The sequence below is a fragment of the Anarrhichthys ocellatus genome, unplaced genomic scaffold (genome assembly GCF_004355925.1).
Source record: "Anarrhichthys ocellatus isolate YVR2014 unplaced genomic scaffold, GSC_Weel_1.0 scaffold52, whole genome shotgun sequence".
Classification (NCBI taxonomy): Eukaryota; Metazoa; Chordata; class Actinopteri; order Perciformes; family Anarhichadidae; genus Anarrhichthys; species Anarrhichthys ocellatus.
In genome coordinates, this window is record NW_022280082.1 from 1,407,160 (window position 1) to 1,431,508 (window position 24,349).

Genomic DNA, 24,349 nt, shown 5'->3' on the forward strand with positions numbered 1-24,349 from the left:
CAGGTTAGTCCTTGTGAAAGGTGGATAGTTTCACCCATTATTAAATCAAAACAAAATGGTAAATACTTATTTATTGATCAAATACTCGGTAAATCAGGCTAGACATTTGTCTTACATAGAAAACAAATCTAACATTTTGTCTCTTTAACAGTTTATTACAGATCCAATTCTCTTCTTGGAGAGCTTTGAGATTTTCTATTGTTTGCTAAGCTACAAAGTACTTAATAAGCCGTTTCAAACACTTTTTTTAATGTATAACCATGTTTGATGACAACCTGTAATTGAGGCTCACTTCAGTAGAAAACCCTGAGCCAGCTCGTCATCTGGCTCCTGCACAAAGCACGAGACTCCGGTGTAAAAAGCTCTGCCGGCAACCTCCACCACTACAGCCCTGAAGTCTCCATACGTGGTCTCCTGAACACAAAATCACAAACATGCGTCTGTTAACAGAAGGTTGTAAGACACAACAGCAGAACCACAATAACTCATTGACAGCCTGAACTCATCCAGGCATCTTAGAACCAGTGACTTGTTCACAAACTCTTATTTGTTTAACTTTGCAGTGATTGATTCCACCGGAGGAGACTTAAACTTGTTTCAAACTGCTGCTGACCTTTGGCTAATGGCACATCTTAACTGTGACAGTAAACCCATAAACCTTTCAGAAGGAACCTCTGGTACCTCAACAGCTTTCCCTGTGAACTGGGATCCAGTGGCTCCGCTCTGAAACGTCCTGGTCTGGTTCAGCTGGATGAGACCTTTGTGATACTGAAGGGCCACTCGGGCAGTAACACCAGAACCAGTGGGGCTCCGGTCCACCTGAGAACACGTTAAAACCAGTTGAAGCCAGCTTTCAGATAGCTCCTCCACCCAAGTGTCAAATAACAAGCTGTGTTTTGTTTTCTCTGGACCAGTTTCTGTAAAATACCTGAGCTTCAGCAAACACGCAGATATTGGCGGTGGGATCGGAGGAATAATCATCTTTGCCGTCAGTGAGGATGGTGCCATAGAGGAAGGCCAGATCATCACTGGTTGGGTGGTGTAACTTCACCTAGATGAGAATAACACCAAAATGTCAAAATGCAATGTGAAATCAACAAAGGCTTCGTGGACAGGCCCTTTGCATACAGATACTGTTGTCTGGGGGTATTTCGTCATGTTTGTTTTCCTCCGCACATGAACTTCTTACCTGAGATTTGACAGCGTTGGTCACCGCTGTGGCTGCGTCTACCAGATCTCGAGTCCTGGACTTGGTCACATTGAGGCCAAACCTCTGGGCGTCTACAAAGGCGTAGAAGGCTCCTCCATAGCTGATATCAACCGTCACATCGCCAAACCTTTCCACCGTCACCGTCACATCTGGTCAAAAGTAATTTAGTAAAACCAGGGGCATAAAAAAAAACCCTCCTGAAAACAGTTTCTTCAGAGTGAGTGTCCTACCTGTTGCAAACACAAACGCAGGCACGCTGAGAAACCTCACTCCCCCCGTTTTACCATCAGAGTACTCGACAAAGGCCTTCACCAGCCCACAGGGACAGTGTATGTTCACTTGAGTCTCCGGTGACTGTGGTTCTTTCACCAGTTTGTAGTCCACAGCGTAGCGCCCCAGAGCAATGACGGCGTGTCCGCACATGGTGCTGTACCCCTCGTTGTGCATGAACAGCACCCCCAGATCGGCCTCGGGCATCTCGCTGTTCACCACCAGGGCTCCGTACATGTCGTAGTGTCCCCGCGGCTCGTACATCAGCACCCTCCTGAGGTGATCCAGATGTTCCCGGACATAACGCCGTTTGGACAGCACACTGTCACCTTTGACCTCTGGGTAGCCGCTGCGGATGATCCGTAAAGGCTCCCCGCCTGTGTGCATGTCAACCACTGAGAGCTTGTCTCCCACGTGAGGGGGAAGCAGCATTTCCATCTCAGCGCTGATTCAAAAATAATAAAAACAATGCAAATCAGAACGCTTGTTTTCTAACATAATTTTCATTATTGTAGATCATTAGAATTATCTTTTCTTGGAGGTTTCCTGCTCCTACTTTCATGAATGTTATAAAGAGCAGTGTAATAATGTAGCAACTAAACATCCTTGTTCCATCTATAGTTAGGTAAATGTTCTCAGATTTCCCTTCTATTACAGTGGTACAGTAAACTGTCATAAAGTTCACCTGGCCCTTCTTCAAGAAGCTCCTCAGCTCCTTGTCTTGCACCATATCCTACTTCCTCGTGCTCATGTCTATTTACGTCTCATTCACTCTCTTTGGACAGTTAGGATCCCATGTTGCATGATTCTCTTTGCAAAGAAGACCCTTTGGGGTTTTTTCTCACAGTCTCCTTCACATTCATTCTCCCCAAATGTATCACTAATGGCAAAAACACTCCTACACACGAACAGACGATGGCCAAACTTCCAACAGCTGTTACATTTTAGCGATTTGGGAAAATATTGCCTCAACGACACGTCGTCCAAGAACACTCTATATCCGGTGTTACGGTTTATCAAGCGACCCTGTTAACTGGTGACACGTAGCCGTCCTCGTGAATGCCGCATGGTTTAACTTTGCAGTACAGTGTCAAACCTTCTTATTTACGGTCTATGGTCAAAACATACCGGATTCCACGTTGGGCAGTCTTATGGGGAAACGAGTCCGCTCGAGTTTGACACGTGGGTCGTTGTTTACGTGTTGAAACAGGAAGCGAGCACGGTGCAACACAGTCAGCAGTCAGCATTATTTGAGTTCAAGCCATTGTTTGCAGATTTGCTTGAAAAATATTTTTAATATGTATTTATAATGTAAGAGGTACTATCTCCATATCAGCGCAGAGGAAAACTAAAAATTTAATTTTGTAAATGTGAAGATGTCCGATCTTGCTAATGCCAAAAGTGACGATGATTCTAAGTTGGACACCTTTCCTTGTTCCTGTGCCCTCTCCCCAAATGTCTTATCTGTCTCCATTTTTAACTATTGAGTGAAAATAATCCGTGAAAAATAAGAAAAGGAGTAACTATATTGAACTTGATTGCAACAACTGTTCATGTTCACAAATACTGCTTTGACTCACTTTGATGAGCAGCATAAAACATGTTAAAGATAAGAAAAAAACTGTGCATGTTGCAGTTTTCAATGCTTTTGATTTAAAGACTGACTTTTGTTGCATAACAGAGAAGACTAAACAACAGATGGTGAGCAGGCATCGGTTTTCATTATTCATTTCACTGTTTACAGGTTCCCTGGATGCATGCAACAGCATTTATACATGTAATATAAAATGGATGTACTGAATAATAGACCAAAAGCCACATGCTTTCATCCTCACAGTTCGTACAGAGATGATTCAGTCGCACAGAAAATAAAAAAAAAAGATCTTGAACTACAACTGTAACCATGCTGTTTGGTCATGTACATCATCGTAATCATCTTTATACAACCAGAATAAACAAATGCAAACGCTTGCATGACAAAGAGCAGTGTCCGTTCATTTAGATTTGCATAGCGGTGGGTGCTAAATGTTTTAAATTGATAAATTGCATAACTATTTAATCTTACAGGTAGTCAAAGATATAATCATTCATACTGAAATAAATATTGCAATTCAACATCAGAGCAAATATACCTGAGCAAGAGGCATAGTTACATGAAGGGATGTACAGTAATGTACATCTTTTTACATGTCAAAATATGATCATCTTGTTTAAGGAACATAAGTCTTTCCCAAAATATAGAGATAAAGATATTCAACAATAAAACTCTATTAAAGCACCTATTCCTATTTCACATGCATGCGGATGAAGCTCAGACACAATATAAAGAGTTTCTAAACAGTTCATACAATGAATGCATAGTGCAGTGACAGATTCAAATGAGAAAATTCTTCCATTATCCCCGAAAAAGGGGTAAAAGTCAAACAGAATTAATGTTTCTACTGTAAAACATATGCTCAAAAACCATAAAGAGTTGATCATGTCTCATTAAAACAACCCTGAATGAGGCTTTATTATTGTAAGGCACATAATATCGTTACCTGACAATTAATTCCGTAACTAAAGGGAGACGTATTTAACACTTGTGGAAACTCAGACTGATAAAAGTCCGAGCAGCTCCTGCTTTCTCTAAGACAGCAAGTTCAAGCTGGTTAAATAATCATGACAGTTATGGCAAGTGAACCTTCTTGCTTAACCTCTTCTCTGATGTTCTGCCACAAACTATAAATTAACAATAAAATAAAAGTCAAGGAAGATCATGGAAATGATAGCTTTACAAAAAGCCTTAAACTCAAAATATGTTTTGAAAAATGTGACTTCAGCTCCTATCAGGCTCACAAGTTTCAACAAAAGCCTTCATCAGAGTATCAATCATGAGATACATAGATACGTTGTTTTATAATGCCTCTACAATGTATTTATTTCCTAGCAATCAGTAATTCTTCCTGTTTGGCATTCTTAAATCTAGTATACACAGGACCATAAAAGTGCCTCACACGTCAAAGACTGTTAGAAAAATCCCTGTTTTTTTGAAGTGTTAAGGTAACATTATAAAGGGATTCCTGCATGCAGTGGTGGTGTTTACTGTGAGATTTCTTTGGCAGGCCAGAGTCCAGCAGGACATGCAAACTGGTGCTTATGTAAATCAGTTTTTTAAGATATCCAGGTTATGGGTTTTCGAATCAGTAAATTTCAAAAAGGCCCATCGTCTGCCTTTGGTGTGACCGGCTTGGAGGCAGCGAATGAGTCCTGATATTTCACTCTGGCCTTCGGGGAAGAGGTCGGAGGCAGCGAGAGTCTTCTTCTCATCGACAGCAGCCTGAGGATCTCGCTCACCTGAGACTCGAGCACCGACAGGCGGCCGCTCAGTTTCTGAATGTCTGCCTTCAGCTCCAGCTTGGCCTCATGCAGGGTGGCTTGAAGGAGCGCTTGTTCAGACACCGGCTGAACAAAAGAGTGTTTGAGGGAGTCGACCCCGAGGCTGTGCTCAAACGGGTTTCTCTCCAGAGGGCTCCTTTCCATTGGGCTTCTTTCAAAGGAGCTCCTCGAATCTCCGGCTCGGTCGATGCGCAGATCGCTCTTTGTGATACCACTGTCACAGGAGTCAGTTTTGTGCAGGGCGCTTATTTCTTCACCCGCCTCTCCAGCACTGTTGCCCACCTCTGTGCTCCCCGTCTCTCCACTTTCCTCCAATTCCTGGTTCTTGTTGGCGGCTGCTAGCCGTTCTGAGGACTGGGGTCCTTTCTGCCACTCCTCTGCTTTCTGTGGCTTCTTTTCTGGCTCGACAGCAGGAGGCGGTGGTGCAGTTGAAGCAGCATTTCTAAACTTTGCCCAGCCTCTGCTGCCAGTAATGCCACCTACAGCTCCCTCTCCACCTGCACCACTGCTCTTCACAGGGCTGTTGACCCTCTGACAAAGCTGACTCTCTGCACCGGGCCTGGCTGTAGTCTCCCCGGCCTCTTGTGTGCAGCTTTGCTCTGACGTCTCAGCGTGGACAAACGCTTGTGGAGGGGCAGCCATGCTGCAACCGCTGCCTGCGTTCCCCCCTCCCGAGCAGGGTGCATTATTCTGCACCGCGGAGCTGTACTCCTGCTGCTGAGGAGATACAGACTGACACTGTGTGTAAGAGTTTGATTCGGAGTGACGCTGGTGCTGCGGCTCCACCTGTACACAGTTGTGATCAAAGTAAGAGTGAGACTCTCCCGGTGGTTGAGTGTCTCTCTGCTGTCTGAACCTCTGGAACAGCTTGCGGACTGGGTGGTCTTCAGGAATACAGAGAGTCACCTCGTTTTTTCGGCGCTCCTGCTCCCTCTTCACATCAGCAATCTTTCTGAAGATTATCTGCAAGAGGAAGAAACTGTGCATGAGGACAACAATGTAGGATGTTCACACAGAGGCCACATTTACATTCCAATAGTATAAAGCTCCAGTTGGATGAAACAGAGCATACATACATACATACATAGATAATGCAGCTTTAAAGCCAGGATACGCATGTAGACCTGTTGAAATATTAAAGAACTGAATGCAGCGATGCATGAGGGAAACCGTTAATGGAGCCATAATGAAGTAATGGAGCGATATCTAGGCCCTGAGAATCTCTGGATTCCCTCAGAAGACAAAGAAAGGAAGTTGATGCAACTTATTAGAATGTCACGTGGACTTTGCAAACATGTTCTGAAGGAACTGTGGTATAAATACAAGAACCTCGTGTTCATGAACTGTTCAGAATTCAAATTATGTTCACGTGTGAAACACCAACTCTCCTGAATACAAAGCGCTACTACATTCCCTTTGTCAGTTCTATCAATGATTCAACCCCCCATGATGAATGTTTGTAGGACTTTTTTTAAGAATATGATATCGTCATAAAACTCATCTGTTTCATCTGTTTGATATAATGCACAAAACGCAGAAAATCCCGCTGAAAATGAGATGAAATGGTTCAAAATGTTCTTGAACAACATACAACTATAAAAAAAAAAAGCAGAAATAATTTGAGGAGTTGCTTTCGGACACTTTTAGCTTGTACTCATGTGCAGTTAAGATGCACATGCATGCAAGTTAACTGAGTACATAACAGTAGAGAGGGCAGCGACTGATCTTAAACCCATGCAGCACAAACTGTTTCTAAAGCTGCTCAAATCAATAATAGATTGCTTTGTTTTCACTGAATACATTTTAAGAAAAATACATAAATCTTTCAACATGTAGCCACAATTTGCCTTGAAATTGTTTAGATTTAGAGCTGCTTCACTGACCGTGGGATTTCAGTATCTGTTATTACATAAGACCTCTCTTAATGGAGCTGCAAGAAACTGGAAAAGTCGGAGGAAATTTAAAGTACATAGCTACTTAGAACATAATAAAATAATTATAAACCTCCATGTTTCTGTTATGGTTTGACTGTATTCCTGAACTTTTCTCGATACAGAGATTATATATGAATGCCAGTCTGTTTAATTCCTTCATAAAAGCTTTTATATTTAAAATCATGTTATTCAACTTTGTCTGACACTGACAGCATCCGTCGGTCTATACATTCTGTATCAACTTTCTCCAACTCTATATTGAAGCTTTATGATGTTCACACAGAGCGATTCAAACCCAAGACTCCATGTCTTTTGTGGCTGCACCCATCATCAAATAGATTTACCAAAAAGTCAGCCAGAGCCTGACATACCTGGCGTGTTTGGAAGCCTCCTTCAGGATTTAAATTAGAGTTCTGTACGTTTCAGCGAAGTTTGGATGCAAAGCTGCTGATAATGTGACACCTTTACTGTCTACTCTAACAAAGGCATAACATGCCCTTAAAGAAACCAATACGTCTACAATGAAAACCAAATGGAGAGAAAAAAAACCCGACAGCTATATTGTCCAGTACATGTTTACCCGTTTTCGTAGATTGCAGGTGAGGATGAGGTTGCGGGAGAACGTGTTGGCGAACGCCGTGTAAAACTCCAGCACCCTCATCAGAGCGTCTCTCCGGATGACGTGCAGGTCGCAGTAGGTCAAAGCTCGGACATTCGCACAAGCCCGGGCCAGCGTGGTCTCTTTCCAGAACACGTCTCCAAACACATCACCTTTACCTGGATGGAGACAGACATGATCACTTCGTTTGAAGGTAGGGATGCACCGGTCTGACTTTTTCTGTCCCGATAGTGATAACTGGGCTTTTGGGTATCGTCCGATACAAGTACCGATCCGATACCAGTGTTTTAATCAACAACCTGTATGCCTCACTGTGTGGAAGTGACAGGGATCAATCTTTTACGAAACATCAGACTTGACTTAAACATTGGTTTCTCAACTTTGTATAACAGCGCTTAATCATGAATGCATCTTTGCACTAAGACAACCTTTGTTCTAGTTTTATCTTTACCAACAGGCACAGATAAAACTTGACCCGGTCTATGTCGTAATGTTGCGTTAGATTACCGAGTATTGCGATGACCTCATCGTCCTGGATGACTTCTAGTGAGCCGGAGACTACAAAGCAGAGGGTGTCCACGCTCTCTCCGACGTGAAAGATGAGGTCTCCAGGTGCACAGTGTGTGGTCTGAAACTCCACAGCTAAAGAGCGCAGACAGCCGTCGCTCGCCAGACGAAACGCCGGGTGATCGTTGAACACCTGCCGGTTGAGGTGGACGCAGATGTCCGCCCGCATGTCTTTGGGACAAATTGAGAGAACCTGAGAGAGATGGTGAGATATCAGGGCAGTTATTATCAGGTATCATACTGTATATTCATCATGAACATTTTCCAAAGCCAAAAGTCTTTCAGGCAGGCATGTCAACGACAATGGCGGAAACTGGTTTAGTAACAGAAAACATTAGATGTTTATCTTTAAAGGTGCAGTGTGTAGGATTTGGCGGTATCTAGAGTCGATATTGCAAATTGCAACCAACTGAAACTTCGCCTGTGTGCAAGGCATTTAGGACAACTACGGTGGCCGAAGGGGAAACGCGAATGTCCCTATTTAGAGTTACTTTGGTTTGTCAGGCCTGGGCTACTGTAGAAACATGGAGGCCGGCTCCGTGAAGAGGACCCACCGCGTAAATAGATACAAACGTTTCATTCTGAGAAGACGTTTTTGTGGTGAGGACAAAGAATGACATCAGGAGCATTTCCGGTGCTCTTGGAGGGGAAAGTAAGTAAGTATAAAAAGGTAGAATATGCTTTAATCCACAGGACGGATGTGTCATAAGGGGTTAAAAACAACAAGCTTTTAATAAATATGGCTCCTACGTTATAAAAATACACCAACACACACTTGCCTTCCTCAGGGTGCTTTTCCTTTCCCTTTTAAATAAATTATTCAGATTATTAAACTATCAATCTGCTGTTACTTTGGCCGTAGCTCAGCAAAAATATCCCTTTTCTAACACTTTATGATTATGTCAACGAACCCTGAGCTCAATGAGCAAGTGCACTCATTGATCTGCGGTGACCTTTGATGCTAGTTATTAGACTCCGCCCATACATCTCTATCTGTTTAAAATGAGAGCGTTCTTACTCTTTGAGTCATCAGTTTAACTTCGGCCTTCAAGCACATGTGTGCACAACGAATCTCCATCCAATCAGCATACACTATTTCCATTTAACAACATTTTAATTACGGTATATATTAAGTAGATTATGAAAATTTCAGAGTTTGTTACTAAAATGGGACAATTCATGAACTGTTACTGCTAACAATGATAATAATAATCGTACCTTATCTGTGTCAATGCCCTTAGACATGGCCCAGGTGGAGACGATGAAGTCCATGACCCTCTCACTCAGACCTTTGGGAACCTGATAAAGCTTCAGGAAGTCACGCACGTTGTTGCACATCTCATGGTAGCGGTTTGTGTTGGTGTACATCTGCTGGAAGATGGTGGTGACATTTCCAAAAATGGTTGCATATAGCAGCGCTTAAAAAAAACAACAAAAAAACAGGGCAGAGTCAGGCACAAAGCAGCCAGACAATATGTTTTATTCTAGGAAACCATGTGGGATCATTAGGAGTTTGGTTCACATTAAGGTCTGAATGTTTTGAGGTAAAAAATGTATATTTATAGGATTTGTATTCCAACCATTATTCAGGTATTCCACCTCACATATGACACATACTTAATGTATTATAGGCATGTTTTAAGTTACATGTACACCTTGTATCTTCAAGTGACCATTATTGCTGCAAATGAAGGAGTTCACAAGTTAAAGGATTGTAGCATGTTAAGGTATCTTAGTGGATATGCATGTAAATTGATGATTATCTTGGATGCGTTTTTCATGTTTTAATCAATTTTAAGGAGGTTTAACCTTAAAATATTTCTACTAAAATTAACATGGTCCATTAAAAATACCACACTTTTACTCTAACATCCCATTAGGTCAATCATTTGACTACTTCATTACCATAATAACTTATTATTAAACAATTCATTAATTGATCTATTCCTATTCCCTTTAAGATTATCATGATCAATCCTTGTTATAAGGTGTAAACTAAGGAATGATTTATCATGTTTTTGGAAACAACTTTCAGGGTTTTTACTCCTCCTATGCAAATAATCTGAGTAGCGGATTGAGTGTTTATAATGTCATTCATAATGCGCATTTCCTCAGTAAGAGCTCTGTGCTGCAGTGACCTCGAAGAGTCAGTCAGTATCTCTTATCGTGAGGTTTTACCCACTCAAGAGGAAAGAGTCGTCTCCAGTCGCCACAGCAGGATCACAGAGGTTAGGATACATATCTAACGTGATGGCTCATTGTCCTTTTACTACACTGGAGCCTGCAGGCGAGCTCCCCCTTTCTTCTCTTCCTCTCGCATAATTCCTGTATCTGTAGCAGGAGATTTATCGGCCGTAATTGAAACTGACACTTCAGTGTGACTGAGTGATCTTCGTGATCGAAGCACAACAAGAATAATGGGTGGTTAGTTTTGGATGTACAGACCTTGAAGCGTGGCCGTCAGTTTGTGTTTCCCTCACAGTTTATGTTGCATCACTTTACATGCTGTTTTAGAGGAGTGGGCCAAAGGTTAGTGAAGGAAGGCGAGTCGTGACGGAGGAACTGTAAGCAAAGGCTGGAAGTGGAAGCAGTGACACTGAAGGTGAAGCTATTACTGTAACTGCAGTGGGTGATGGAAATAATACAGACACCTGCATAAAAATAGATTTCTATTTATATGCAGAGGTTCAACGTTATTTAAATGAGGCTGGTTTGACTTATTGTTTTAGATGTAATAGTCTTAGTGTAAAGTTAGAAATATGACACTGAGAGACAATGTAGACTGTTTATAAGCCAGTAGTGTTATACAACATGCTACGGTCTTTATTCCCTGCTACTCAAGACCTCGACTTAATAAACCATCTGCTTGAAGCAGAGAATGGGCCTGAATCATTTCAGTATGAGTGAATTAGCTCAAAGACCATGCTTTCCTGATAGAGTAGTAATGATGACCAACCTTCAGACAGACCTCCATAGAGCAGGCTGTGATGGACGCTGAACATGTCACTTTTTATTATCGACAAAGCTGAGTCCTAAACTCTCCCCGGTGGTTCAAACAACCAACGAGGCTGCAGCTTAATGGGAATTACACGACCGGAGTCAAGAGAGCCTGTGAATCCCTGAATACTGTAAAGAATCATGTATGTACCTGAAATGATCTGTTATTAGAATGAGATTTAAAGTGCCAGAGAAAACTACATCTGTGCATGCATGTGTCTATATGTGATTTGTGTTGTTGCCTTTTGTTTATTGTGATAAAAGTATGCAAAATACATCAAGTCGAGATGAAAATCATCTAAACGAACACAATTCTGACCTCTGCTACACCAAATGTTTATTAGTAAGAAAGCTATGAGTCAATGATTCTGAGCTTGAATTTGACTTTGTATCTGTGCAGAAACCTGCACATCTCCACCATATGTTGCTTTCCTGGCAGCTGGCAGACAACCAGCCGGGCTGTAGAGCACATTACTGTGACTACTAGCATGCAAGTAAATGCATCCAGATTGTTTCGGCTCCTGCAAAGGTTGTACTGGCATATTATGAACGGATGAACGCATGAGCGGGATGGAAACGGCATCAAAGGATGAATGTATCGTCTGCTGTAGAGTGAGGGGGGAAGATTGAAAAGTGTCTCATGCTGTGCAGCTGTTGTTCTACTGGCATAATCACTTCACACCTGCAGCTGCAGACACAAACCAGTAGCGTATATCACTGTAACCAGTGGCAGAAATCCTCTCTTTATAGGCAGCTGTCACTGTTACACGTTGTGGGAGCTTGCTAGCTGGGCTGGCTATGGCTAAATATTAGTCCTGTGCTGCTTAGCTAAGACAAAGTTGCAACGACAAAACCATGAAATTCTTGCATTCTCTTGTATTTATATTGAACTATTTTCATAAAGTTGATACTTGGCTCTTATACCGTGTTAAATGTGCAACATCCCACTGCCTTGAACTTGAACTTAATGCCAAATGCAGCTAAAATACCAGTGTCTAAACTGATGTATGTTGATAGGAAGCGGCATCTGTCAATTAGACAGTAAGGGCCAGTAGAAATGGGTACGTCACTGAGGTAAAACACACAGTGTTTAGGGAGGAGAGAGAGCGCACATCATAACTGATGCAACCTTTTTGAATTGTGTGTGTGCTTCAGCAGACATCGCCTTCATAGTGTATCCCAGTGAAACAACAGTGGAGCTGCTGTTCTTTTGTCCTCTATTCAGCTTTATTTAGACTGTCAAGGTTGTGCTGTGCATCCACTGAAGTAGAAAAACAGCAGTCACTTTGATTTAAGCTGGTCTGAAAAGCTTCGCTTGAATTTCACTTGACAAACTGTCCACGGGCAATTGATACATTTGAGGGTTTGTGCCATTTGTCAGAGGCTTGGAAGAACACGGGAACCATTGGAGGCCTTGTGTTAATCGTTTGAATGTGTGTGTGTTCATGTGATAGAAAGAGCTTGTATCTACATTATATTAGACGGCTGTGTGACTCCATTAACTGCTCCATTAACCACCACTCATACAAGGACCAGTGAAGATACTATTTGTTACGTCAGATCAGATCTATAAGACTTGTGTTTCTGTTGAGATCTTATGAAATGTTTGGAACGGATAATAAACACAGCGCTTAATGTTGGAAGTACTTACAGCCCACCATCATCATAGCCACAGAGAAAATCTTCTCTCCATCCGTGGCCGGAGCGATGTTGCCAAATCCGATGGTGGTGAGACTCGTCATGGTGAAGTAGAGAGAAGAAATGTACAACGTGTCCTTGTTGGGACCCCCCTCCCACTGTCCTGTACCGCTGGCGTTGTAGCGGTAAGGAGTCCCAATGCTCAGGGCCAACTGGTAGAGCCAGCTGTCTGTCTTAATGGTGTTGGTGGTATAATCGATGACTTCGTTGTCCCCGATGCTGTACCAGATGCAGGCCAACCAGTGGGCCACCAGACCGAAGACGCACACCAGCAGAACCAGGACGGCTGCTCCATATTCCAGGTAGTGGTCCAGTTTGCGGGCCACCCGGCCCAACCGGAGCAGGCGGACCACCTTTAGGGAGCTGAACAAACTGCTGAGACCCTACAATGATAAATTAATCGGCAAATATTTTGATGATCATTTAAACCACAATAATCCACTTTTAATCCACAATATTTTTAAATGTGACTATTTTCTGGGTTTTGTAGTCTTCTATGATTATGAACTGAAGATCTTTCGGTTTTAGGCTGTTGGCCAGACAGAGTACAGAGTATTTGAATATGTCAACTTAAGTTTTGGGAATTTATGATTGGAAGTTTTACACAGTTTTTGAAATTTAATCGACCAAATGTTTAATTCATGGCATACGTGCAGTCATTTGATCCATTGTCAATATTAAAAAAATATATTGACTGAAGTAGCTTCAAAATATATATATATATTTTAAACTTCCTTACTGGGAATAGAGAGTCTTCTGTTCGTGTGGCGTTCCTGAGGAAAATTGAAGACTCATGAAGATGACTTGCTCGAGACGAAGATGTGATGACATCCTTCATAGAAACAATCAGAAATGTTTTGATATTTTCGTGCAGTGTTAAGTACCAACACGTAAACCATTTCAGCAATGGATTAATGCCAATCCACTCACCTCATTTACGTGTTCGAAGGCGTTGATGATGTCGTAGGGCAGACAGGACAGCAGGTCGATGACGAACCACGTCTTCAGGTAATTCATTCGTATGAGCTTCGCGTCTGAAATCACCTCCCCAGTAGGACCCACAAAGGTGGTGTGGAAGTTGAGCACGATGTCAATCAGGAAGATGATGTCCACGATGCTGTCCAGCACCAGCCAAACCAAATTGTTTTGCTTTGTCTTAAAGGAGACGTTGTAGGGCACCATGATGGCGGTGTAGAAGGTGAGGATGAGGATGACCCAGTCCCAGGTGGTCTTGAAGGTGCAGTAGTGGAGGATGATGTGTGGAGGGGTCTTTGGGGCCTCTTGTTTGTACTGAGGGAGGATGTCTGACCCCAGCTGAAGAGCCTTTATTGAGAGGGAATATTTAACATTGCGAGTACAAAATCACATGCTAAGTGCAACAAGGAACAGCATCATAGATCCTTCTAGTGGTGCAACTTTTAATTTGTCTGTAAAACGCTGAACAATTTTGGGAAATATACTAATTTCAGACTCTGGATCTTCTATCTTTAAGTCTCTTGATTTAGCTTGTGGTATTTTCAGGTAGATACGTAGCATTTGAAACCAAACTCTTCTTTTAGATCTGAACGCTCCTCACCTCAGCCAGTCTGGAGGGCTTGTGGCTGACCTCAGTGCTCAGCGGTGCTAACTGCTGCACCAGGTTTCGATTGTTGGTCAGTGCCCGAGTCAGTCTGGCAAACTTTGTCCATCCTGCTCAGAGACAAAACAAACAGACTGTTTCATGCAGACATTTTAATAACAATGCTGTAATGTGACTTTTTAAATATCGGCAATAGCAATATAGTGACCATTATCTTCTTGAAGAAAACACTTTGAGACTACATAACTGCGATTTAAATAAATTGATTCCCAATTGTTGGAAAATGATTTTCATTTTAGAAAGAACATCATTTTTTCATTTCATATGATTGAATGCATCATCCATTTGTTTTACTGTATTTCTAGGCAATAAAGAAGAATCAGCATTTGTTCTATATGCTGAGTACTCGATGGTGTTTAAATATTCACTATAAAAACATTCAAATTCTATCAGCTGGCTGTGGACAGATTCTTTTATTCCCTCCGATTATAATCAGTATGTCTTACATTTACCATCCCCATGTGGCCCGAGTGTCTTTTGTTTCTGCTTGATGTATGTAAAAGTCTTAGTGGCACACTTAATCCCTTGGGACATGGCACCCTCAGAGACGAGTGTTCGCTGACCCGCACACACAACACCTGGACAGATGTATATTACATACCAGGAAACAAACGTCTGTTGAGTCACAGCCACTCGTACGCTCGAGACTTTGAGCTGCACTGCACCCTCCATGGTGTTGTTGGATAAACTATAGCTTTGTCTGGGCCTTAATGAGATATCTACTTGATGTAAATGCATGTTGTAACCCTTTAGTGTGTGAAATAAGACCAAACGGTTTACCATGATTAAACTTAAATACTGAATGCAGTCTGGCTGAAACCATTTGAACCAGACGCAAAAATATGAGCTGTCTCACCTTTAGTTGTTTCATCTTCAATCGGCTGTTTGAAAAGCGTAATGTCTCTGAAGGTGCAGAGGAAAAGCACCACCTTGTTGTTCTCATTTCTGATGGGAGCTACCTGCATGTAGAGCCATATCGGTGTTCCTGCAGGACACAGTTTAAATGAGCATTGTGAGAGAGCACAAATGGAGATAAACAAAATGCATTTGATGATTTCTAGTTAAAAAAAATAGAGTAAATCTCTAGTGAAACTTACTATTCTTTGTATAGAGCAGCACCTCATAGAAATGGGACTCATAGTTATCAAAGGTCTGTCTGATTTTGTCTATACTCTTCTTATCAGTCAGGTCACCATACATGAAACTGCAAAACAAGGGAGACGGATACCAAACAGCAAAAGGGAGTGTGTTGTTGTTGTTGTTGTTGTTAGAAAGAAAGGAAGAACATTAAAGACAGACATCACTAACTTGGATTGAACACTTTTTCTTCTTCATCTTTATTGTAGTTGCTGCAAATCAGTGGTCACAGTTTTTTACAATGAGAACAGCAAGATTATTGTATTATTGTTGGTCCTCTGATTTCACCACATCCATAATTAATTAGTTGACCTTTATAAGATATATTTGTGTGTATATAAAGATCAGATCAGATTGTTTGGTGCCTTTAAACATCTGGACAGGGACAACAGATGAAATGTAGCTATTTTTGGCAAAATGTGGCTAATTTACAGTATTTTTTTTCTTTTCTTGTGTTGATCAATGAGCACAGCTCTTGTCAAATAAATTAATATGATAAATCACTGCTCACTAAATAAAGGTATATTGGAATTGCTGGAGCTGAGATTCAATATGAAAAAGAAAAGGCATCAGCACACATGCAATCTGTTCTATATTCACTTATAGATGCAAGCTAACGTCAGATCATTATACAACAAAAGGCATCTCACTTGCACGAGCTGCTTCTGTGCATGACTTCGGCTCTGTTGTATCCAGACAACTTGCAGAATCCATCGTTGCTGTAAACGACTGGCCACTCCACGATCTGTGCGTTTCCCAGAAGGAAACTGGTTTCTGCAAGAAAATACATCAAAAATACAGCAGTCTGAAACAAAACTAGTCAAGACTAACAACAAACCTGCAGACTTTAGGGCACCTGTTGATCAACCTTTTGGGGGTTTTGTCAATCAAAGCCGTTGTGTGTCCGTAAAGTCATTGCAACTGGAGTTATGCAACTGCAACCTCGTAGAAACCGATTTTTAGCTGTGTTGCCATTGATTAATATTTTTGACAACTATGTTTTACATTCCAATAAAAAAATATTTGTATAAATCTGATATTTAAATATATATATATATATATATATAGTCTCCTATAAATCCTGCTGCTGACCAGTGTCATGCATCAGAGAAAACCTCAACATACACATAAGTCTGTATGTGAAATATAGCAATCCTTCAAATCACTATAAAGCAAACTCTCCCACTACGTACAATTGTTTTAATAATCATATGTAACAGAAACAAGATCTTAAAGCAGCAGTAAACAATGATAATTAGACGACTCCCTCAGCAGAAACAGTTGTTGATAATATGTTTATGTTCCACCCTTAATGTCAATTAAATATTGATGAGGAGCTGCAAAGCTCTCCAGCTTCACAGCAGGTTGGATGAAACTGCTGTCTCGATAGAAATGACTGATATGTTCTCCAATGTACAGTCAGTATTGAAGCTTTAAAACTTAAAGCATGTGTATCTTGAACTTAACTATTTATGTTGTAATCAATACATTCACTCTGCAGCTGCAGTGTTTCAGGGTCTGAGTGATTCAGACAATAATGACTGAATTTCAGATTATTGTAACAGACTAAATGTGTCTAAAATATACTACAGACTGTCAATCCCAAAGATATTTTCAATAATAATATTACCTTTCTGAAATATAAACAGCAAATACTAACAAATATTATTGTATAACGACACAGTAATGTAAGTAAGTGTAACAGAGGCACTATACAGATAATATAGCCAAAGTCACCAAACACAAATTACATTATACATCCCCGAAAAGAAAATTAAAAAGGCGTTTGTAGGAATCCAGATAAACTAATCAGAAAAAGAAGCACATTAGAAGAGTAGCCCTTAAATCATCTTATAATGAGCAATAAAACATAAAATGGACTTTGACAGACCAATAAACGTTCTTGTTTCTATAGCTATTGATAATAATATATCGATATATGTCTTAATGGGTATCATAAGTATAGACTATTATACTGACTTTAGTTTATTAACCTAGATGATTTGGACACAAGACATATTGCATTATTCATATTTTATTGTTAGGTAGTTGCACAAAAGTGGAAAGTACAACAGTCAAGTCTTAATTGCTGCTGCTTTATATTAAATAACATTAAAGGTTTACGTCAGCATCACATGCAGCCTTGGGTGGTACCGTGAGTGACATGCCAAATCAACATCCATTCATTATTATTATTTTCCTTTCTCAGTTAAAACTCACCGCTGGAGCGCCGGACAATATTTTCCAGAAAAGTATTCTGCGGAGCCACCAGTCCTCTCTTGCCCCCATGCATGATGAGGGTTCCGGACACAGACTCAGAGCTGCTCGGTGGTCGTGCTGTTGTTAACAAATACCCCCCTCAGATATCTGCCCGACCGGAGCGTGGACCACAAGTGTCAAGATCACAAGTATGAGATGAGGTACTTCCGGACAGGTTTTAGAAGTAAAAGGTAAATGGTGCTTATTATCCCCAAACTGTCATTTTCACATCACATTTATAACCACGTTGTTCTACACATATGGAGTAACAGGATAAGCTTAGTCACAATACATAACTTGGATGGAGTTTTACCTGCTAAATGAAGATCAGTCTTCAAATATATCATGTACAAATATATATAAGAGTCACACCAGCCTGATAACAAAAACATTAAAGTTGATGCTTTTATTTTGGAGGTAAATCGCTATAATATCCCGGTGTTATTCTGGTATTATTGTCTGTGGCTTTTCAGACCTTTCATTTCTATTATATCTTTGTGAGAACTTAAATTTTGTTTTTGCTTTTAACATGGGTAGTAATTGGAGATTTATTGGAATGTGATGTGGCCCTACAATGCCTGATCGTTTTCCCTATCCATAACTAATAATATGTTGAAAAACGTTTTGAAAAATCAATTGGAAAACGTTTGTATTTGGAAATAGGTGTGTGTTAGTATAGCTTCAATCTATGGTATTTTGAATTTCTGAATTATTTGACTAATTCAGAAAATAATTAGAGCATTTACAAGTGTAGACCAAAATAGTTTACTGTCGGCCTACTTAAGTACAATTTTGAGGTGTTATGTTTTGAGGTAATAAACTTGATTATTTCCAGTTTATGATACTTTATTCATAGCTACTAACGTTTCAAAGATAGATATCACTTCTTTAGTTTTCGCAAATATATTTATGTGACACTTGTAGTTATTAGTTAGTTTGCGGATAAAGATGGTACATAGAAAAAATAAGATCAGTTTACAAACTATAATGCATTGTTGTAGATTCATCCAGTAGAGTTGTTAAAGTAGCTCCACAGTGAACAGCAATGACATTAAATACTGCTTACATGTTCATAATCATCCAATAAAATAACACATTTATTCATTTTGGATGCGGGACTTTTAATTATGTTCGGGTGTTTCACAATGTATTTTTTAAATTTAAATATAGTACCTGAATACTAAATCCACCACTGCTCATCCACTTCATCCAGGCAAATTTAGATTTTATTTTTTTTAAATCTGTGTAATTTATCACAACTCCAGCAGGGGGAGCCCTCGAACGTTTTGTACATTAACCGACTGACATTAAGTCAAACGAAGAAGAAGAAGAAGAACAAGAAGAAGAAGAAGAAGCGTGTACACAGGAATAACGGCCTGACGCAGTTAGCTGATGTTGAATTAGGAAGAAGAAGTAATGGTTAACTGTCACCACTTCAACGGACTTTGGATGCTGCCGTCGACGCCGATGTACAAGGTCTGTGAGTTGAATGCGGACTCCAGGTAGTAGTGAGTTGTAGCTGCTCCGTGCTGTTAGCTAAACCTCTGTCGTTATATTTCGTTAAGAGGAATGCAACGAGCTCCGCTTCTCCTTAAAAGCTCACTACAGGAACATGACCTCTATTTGTTAAGTGTTCTGCATTTTAAACTAACTGTTATTTGAAAGTCATGGCGAACGACTTTGTGAAGAAGTTTGTACAGATGTGTAATTATCTCCAAGACCCGCGCCATGTAGCGAGGTTTCAGTATGTCTGTGGCGTTAAAGGGACATTTCCGGTTGAACCGGTCAAGCCCGATAATAGTGGAGAAGACTGTCCCGGTCTGAGGAAGAGGGTCCACCAGGGAGGTCCAAGCTCGGACGTTGGCGTTGGGAATGGAGCAGCCGGGGATGCGACCGCACCGCCGGTTAACGGGATGCAGGCTGACGGTAGCGTCGTGCCCGATGTCGCTGATGTCGATCCTGACACCGCCAGAGCCAAACCTCTCCGGAGGAACTCTCTGACCGGAGACGTGGGTCAAGAGTTCCTGATCCAGAACAAGTTTCTGTTCTACCTGTTCACGTTTGGGACGGAGCTGGGAAACGAGATGTTCTTCATCGTCTTCTTCCCCTTCCTCTTCTGGAACATCGACGCCCTGGTCAGCAGGAGGCTCATCGTGGTCTGGGCCTGGAACCTGTTCGTGGGTCAGTCCACCAAGGACATGGTCCGCTGGTCCCGGCCGGCCTCCCCCCCTGTGGTGAAGGTGGAGGTCTTCTACAACTCCGAGTACAGCATGCCGTCCACGCACGCCATGACGGGGACCGCCATGCCCTTCTGTCTCTTCATGCTGACCTATGGCCGTTGGCAGGTGAGAGAACTCTTTAAACCTCTTAATCCCATTTTTAAACCAAAAACACCCAAGATGCACCAGTTTCTGTTTTTCTTAATCTTCTATGATATGATGCTTAATAACTATCTTTGGGTTTTGGACTCCTGCTTAGACAACAACAAGCAATTTGAACATGTCAACTTGGGAATTGAGAAATTGTGTTCATGCAAATTACACAAACTACCCGAGACTCTGCACACCAGGGTAGTATTCCAGCTGATCTAATGGGTTCTTAAACACAACGGGAAATATATATATATATACACTGTGCACACAGAGTGAGAGGAAGAAGGAACGGCCCCCTGCAGTGTTAATCCAGCTGTGTGTTAATCCAGCTGTGAGGCAATACACTGCGTGGAACTGGAAATGTGATGTTATTACAGACTACATCTAAATGAACAAATATCTCTTTGCTACGCCAGTGTTGTTGTTTGAGAATCCAGCGTTCTAGCTGTGATATGAAGATGTTTTGATAACCCACAGGAGAGGTGGCCCTATGCACCAGAGTTTCAAGGGCCCCAAGAGCCACAGTTTCAAGGTTCAGGGAAGTAAATCTAAAGGAAAAAGACCAGGGTTCAAGAAATACACAAGGCTTCTGAATCATTGTTAATTCTTGTTGCCTAGTCTCTGATGAACCTGGAGCTAAAAAAACATTTCTCTGTTGAAGCAGACTGTTAAAACATGACAGGGTGTGTCAGAGGAGTGAATAGGTAGTTCATATTTTTAGGTAAACAAAGAGTTACTGTTCTACATTGTAAGACAGAGAGAGGAGACGAGTGGATTTGACTTATGGGAAGTGAAAGTATCAGTAAGCACATGTTACTGTGAGCGTCTTTTCTGGTTAAGATGGAGGACCAGGTTGTTGGATTTGGGAGGGTGACTTCACCAAAGAGTGTAGAGTCGTATCAGATCAGAGAGCTTAAAGCCATGGAACTTTTCCACTTAATAACTAATTAACTTTAATTTCACGAGCGCCTTGATGGCAAGCCAAAATGAAACTTGGCTGATGTTGGGCTTCTGTGCAAGAACCCGCTCCAGTCTGTTGAGTTGTCGTCATTAATAACTTTAGTTTCTTTTAAAAGTCGAAGCCTAAACTTAAATGGGTTCACTCAGGGATTTGAATTGGATACAATGGATTCTTATCCTTTTGATGGGTCCCATGTGCAACTCTGTAATCTTAGTTAAATCATCTTGTGCACACGGTATGTTTAAAGATAAAAAGAAATGCATTAGCACAATTGCCCCAAAAACAAAAGTAAGCATAGAGCCTACATGCTCTCGTTGTTGTTGTTGTTGTTGTTGTTGTTGTTGTACTCTAGCATAAGATCTTTGAACTGAGTTCAGGCAGTTGTCTGAACTGCCTGAACTCTTTTGCGTGTCATCAATTTCACTGATGTGGAATGTTGAGGAACTGACATCTCAAAGGATCAGGTTACGAAAGATAAGATACGGGACCATAAACGGCTTCCACAGCAGGAGGCGGATTCAAAGTGTCTTGTGTTGTTGTTAACATGCTGAAGGTAGCATTTAGCTCAAAGCACCACAGTGTCTAAGTACAACCTTGTTTATTGTTTCCCCACAATGGCCGATGCATTAAATAAACCCACGATGCACTGTGGCTTTTGAAAGCTATTTCTGCTGACGGTGAATTCAGATTCTATGTGCATTTTGCTGGGCTAGTGGTCTCTGTCTCTGCATTACTGATGAAGCTCTTTGTTAGAAAACTATGATGTGGATTCTTGTATTTTTAAACCACCTTTCTAATATCTATCTATATATCTATATATATATCTATATATATCTATATCTATATATATATATCTATATCTATAGATATATATATCTATATATATATATATTACATGTTTTTTAATGTTTTTGCTCCTAGTATCCCTTCCTCTTTGGCTTTTGTGTGGCTCTCAGCTGGAGTGTGCTGGTGTGTGTAAGCAGAGTCTACATGGGGATGCATTCTATTCTGGTAAGTATATTAAATGCATGATGTGAAATAAATAATCCCTAAAAAGTGATGCTGCTCCACCTCAACATTTAGCCTCCACTGACACCTGAAGTCCAGCTCAGAAGAGGTCTGACTTGGTCAAACATGTTCTCTGTTTCTATAGGTAGACAGATTACTTCTTTTAACATAAATGCATAACATTAATATGCACAACAGCCACTCATGCCCCGTTTTTTTATGTCTATAACATTCTCAGGAACTTAAACTCAATGATCAGAGGAAATATGTAAAGAGCCAATAAATACATTTGGTTGCCATGTTCGTATGTTGTTTATGTTCTGCAGTACAACAACAACTAATACAATTTGTTCAGAGTAACTTCTGCAATCAAAACACAATGAATCATGAAAGGGCTTTATAAGACTTTGTGTGTATCAGGCATGTATGAGTCAAATATCATTGCTTTCATGGCACATATGCATTGTTTACAATGGTTTGTGTCCCTGTGTTGCAGGAGGTAATAACTGGCTTCCTCTACAGCCTTCTTATTCTAGCCTTCTTCCAGCCTATTTTGGACAAGATCGACAACTTCTACATGACGGACCACTTTGCTCCTCTTGTGATTATCGTGTCCCACGTCGGCCTCGGACTCGTGGCTTTCTCTCTGGACTCCTGGAGCACCTCTCGGGGTGACACGGCTCAGGGTCTGGGCACCGCGGCGGGAGCGGCCGTCGCTACCCACGTGAACTATCAGCTGGGGCTGCTGCTGGATCCACCGCTGTCCTCGCTTCCTCTAACTTTACCACCGATCGGCACCAGTTTGGTGGTACTCGCTGTGCTCCGCTTCCTCATCGGAGTCGCGGTCATCCTCATCACGAGAATGGTTATGAAAGCGGTGACTATTCCGTTCTTATGTCGCCTGTTCGCGCTGCCAACAGACGACGTAAGACAAGCGAGGCAGCACATGAAAGTAGAGCTGCCGTACCGTTACATCGTCTACAGTGTTGTTGGTTTCAGTTGTGTCTGTGTGGTGCCGCTCATCTTTAGGATCTTAAACCTGGCCTGAGTTTGTGTGTGTGTGTGTGTGTGTGTGTGTGTGTGTGTGTGTGTGTGTGTGTGTGTGTGTGTGTGTGTGTGTGTGTGTGTGTGCGCAAACTGTCATTTACTGCTGACATGTTCACCTTATGTTGAAGGCAAAGAGCACTTGGAAACATGCTGCTTGTTTCGACACATGATAAGGCTCAAAAACTGATTTAAAGAATACATTTGGTGATATTCTGTTTTTTTTTTTGTTTTGTTTTTTGGACTGTCAATGTTCCTCTATGCCATTGAGCTCCACTGACATGTTCCTTCAGTATGATGAGTTGATCCCACACACACCATTCTCTCACTGTTAATGCACTAAATGTGTATCGGTCCGAGGCTGAAAATAGTCCACAACAAATGTAATCATTACTTCTGTTTGACTTTCAATACTCCAGCTGTTTTAAGGTATAATTAAGCCCTTTGTTATTATGGACCAGTGTGCTTCAGCTCCAGGAGGCACAGATTAAAGAAAGTAGGAAGATATTGCACCAAAGCGTTGTTGGTTTGAGTCTTTTTCATTTGTTGACAAGACTAATACAGAGCATCACCAGCCTTTATTCCTTTAGATCCACATGTGGTGGACACATTTAAGTGTTAACTGAAGCAAATATAAAATATATCAAATGTACTGTCATGATGATTGCATTTAATAATGAGGAATATATTGTTCATTTCCATCTTTGATTTGAATTAAATAAGATGTTATTGGAGAATAAACCAAGCCATGAATCAGTAATGTGTGAAGTCACTTCACTTCTCAGTTGTTGCCGCGCTTAAATACAATCCGCCTGGAGCAAGTTCACAGGTGTCGAGGTAGTTACACAATCTATTTGTAGTTTTGCAAGAGTGGTGAAACGGGTGTGATGCATCATAAAGATTGTTTCTGCATTATCATAGTCAGCATTATCTATATCATTACCTCCTTTTTTTGTACATTTTGTTTTGTGCTTGTTTCAAGAACCATTTGTAGTTTTGGGTCAAGTGTAAGTTAAGTTCTCTAAATAATCATTTGAAAGCTCAAAATTTGATAAATTGATAAAGTATTTTGCCATCTTACCTAACTTGAGCTGAATTGTTGCTATGGAAAAAATAATCTAAATCTATATTATTCTGTCTTGATTTCAAGAATCATATTTTGTCGGCTCCTCAGCCGGCCTTCCTTAAACTACAGTCTATACGAACACTGACCCGAGCACTTGTCTGAATGTTTTAATTGCTTGTTATTTGCTGTT

The 24,349-nt window shown here is 41.0% G+C and overlaps 3 protein-coding genes across 4 annotated transcripts; 1 reads left to right on the forward strand and 2 right to left on the reverse strand.

Moving 5' to 3' along the window:
• Positions 1-232: 232 nt before the first annotated feature.
• On the reverse strand, positions 233-2,729 carry l3hypdh (trans-L-3-hydroxyproline dehydratase). Of its 2 annotated transcripts, none has more exons than XM_031870283.1 (6): positions 2,609-2,729; positions 1,441-1,925; positions 1,190-1,359; positions 929-1,051; positions 682-819; positions 233-414 (listed from the first exon to the last, which is right to left on the reverse strand). In XM_031870283.1, exons 1-6 carry the CDS (start codon positions 2,725-2,727, stop codon positions 289-291), a joined length of 1,161 nt encoding a protein of 386 aa, XP_031726143.1. In that variant the 5' UTR covers positions 2,728-2,729; the 3' UTR covers positions 233-288. The 2 variants fall into 2 exon arrangements, with proteins under 2 accessions (XP_031726143.1, XP_031726144.1); XM_031870284.1 differs by lacking the exon at positions 2,609-2,729 and adding an exon at positions 2,166-2,585.
• A 1,943-nt stretch (positions 2,730-4,672) lies between these two features.
• LOC116396059 (potassium voltage-gated channel subfamily H member 5-like) lies at positions 4,673-17,742 on the reverse strand. Its single transcript, XM_031870442.1, has 12 exons — positions 17,670-17,742; positions 16,100-16,223; positions 15,410-15,516; positions 15,169-15,297; positions 14,250-14,362; positions 13,604-13,996; positions 13,413-13,505; positions 12,627-13,056; positions 9,197-9,396; positions 7,919-8,171; positions 7,373-7,569; positions 4,673-5,821 (listed from the first exon to the last, which is right to left on the reverse strand). The coding sequence occupies exons 1-12, from the start codon at positions 17,740-17,742 to the stop codon at positions 4,673-4,675; spliced, it is 3,261 nt and encodes a 1,086-aa protein (XP_031726302.1).
• Positions 17,743-19,037: 1,295 nt separating this feature from the next.
• On the forward strand, positions 19,038-23,610 carry LOC116395958 (sphingosine-1-phosphate phosphatase 1-like). The gene is made up of 3 exons (XM_031870219.1): positions 19,038-20,053; positions 21,963-22,052; positions 22,546-23,610. Exons 1-3 carry the CDS (start codon positions 19,376-19,378, stop codon positions 23,095-23,097), a joined length of 1,320 nt encoding a protein of 439 aa, XP_031726079.1. The 5' UTR covers positions 19,038-19,375; the 3' UTR covers positions 23,098-23,610.
• The last annotated feature ends 739 nt before the right edge of the window (positions 23,611-24,349 follow it).

Coding starts and splice junctions, on each gene's coding strand:
- l3hypdh (XM_031870283.1), bottom strand. CDS start 2,727: ATGCTGACTGCTGACTGTGTTGCACCGTGCTCGCTTCCTGTTTCAACA. Junction 820..928: donor GCGTGTTTGCTGAAGCTCAG/GTATTTTACAGA, acceptor ACGTGTTCTCAG/GTGGACCGGAGCCCCACTGG. Junction 415..681: donor TCACAGGGAAAGCTGTTGAG/GTACCAGAGGTT, acceptor TTTTGTGTTCAG/GAGACCACGTATGGAGACTT.
- LOC116396059 (XM_031870442.1), bottom strand. CDS start 17,742: ATGCATGGGGGCAAGAGAGGACTGGTGGCTCCGCAGAATACTTTTCTG. Junction 13,057..13,412: donor CAGAAGACTCTCTATTCCCA/GTAAGGAAGTTT, acceptor TTATCATTGTAG/GGTCTCAGCAGTTTGTTCAG. Junction 9,397..12,626: donor GGCTATGATGATGGTGGGCT/GTAAGTACTTCC, acceptor GTTTTTTTTAAG/CGCTGCTATATGCAACCATT.
- LOC116395958 (XM_031870219.1), top strand. CDS start 19,376: ATGGCGAACGACTTTGTGAAGAAGTTTGTACAGATGTGTAATTATCTC. Junction 20,054..21,962: donor TGACCTATGGCCGTTGGCAG/GTGAGAGAACTC, acceptor TTTTGCTCCTAG/TATCCCTTCCTCTTTGGCTT. Junction 22,053..22,545: donor TGGGGATGCATTCTATTCTG/GTAAGTATATTA, acceptor CCTGTGTTGCAG/GAGGTAATAACTGGCTTCCT.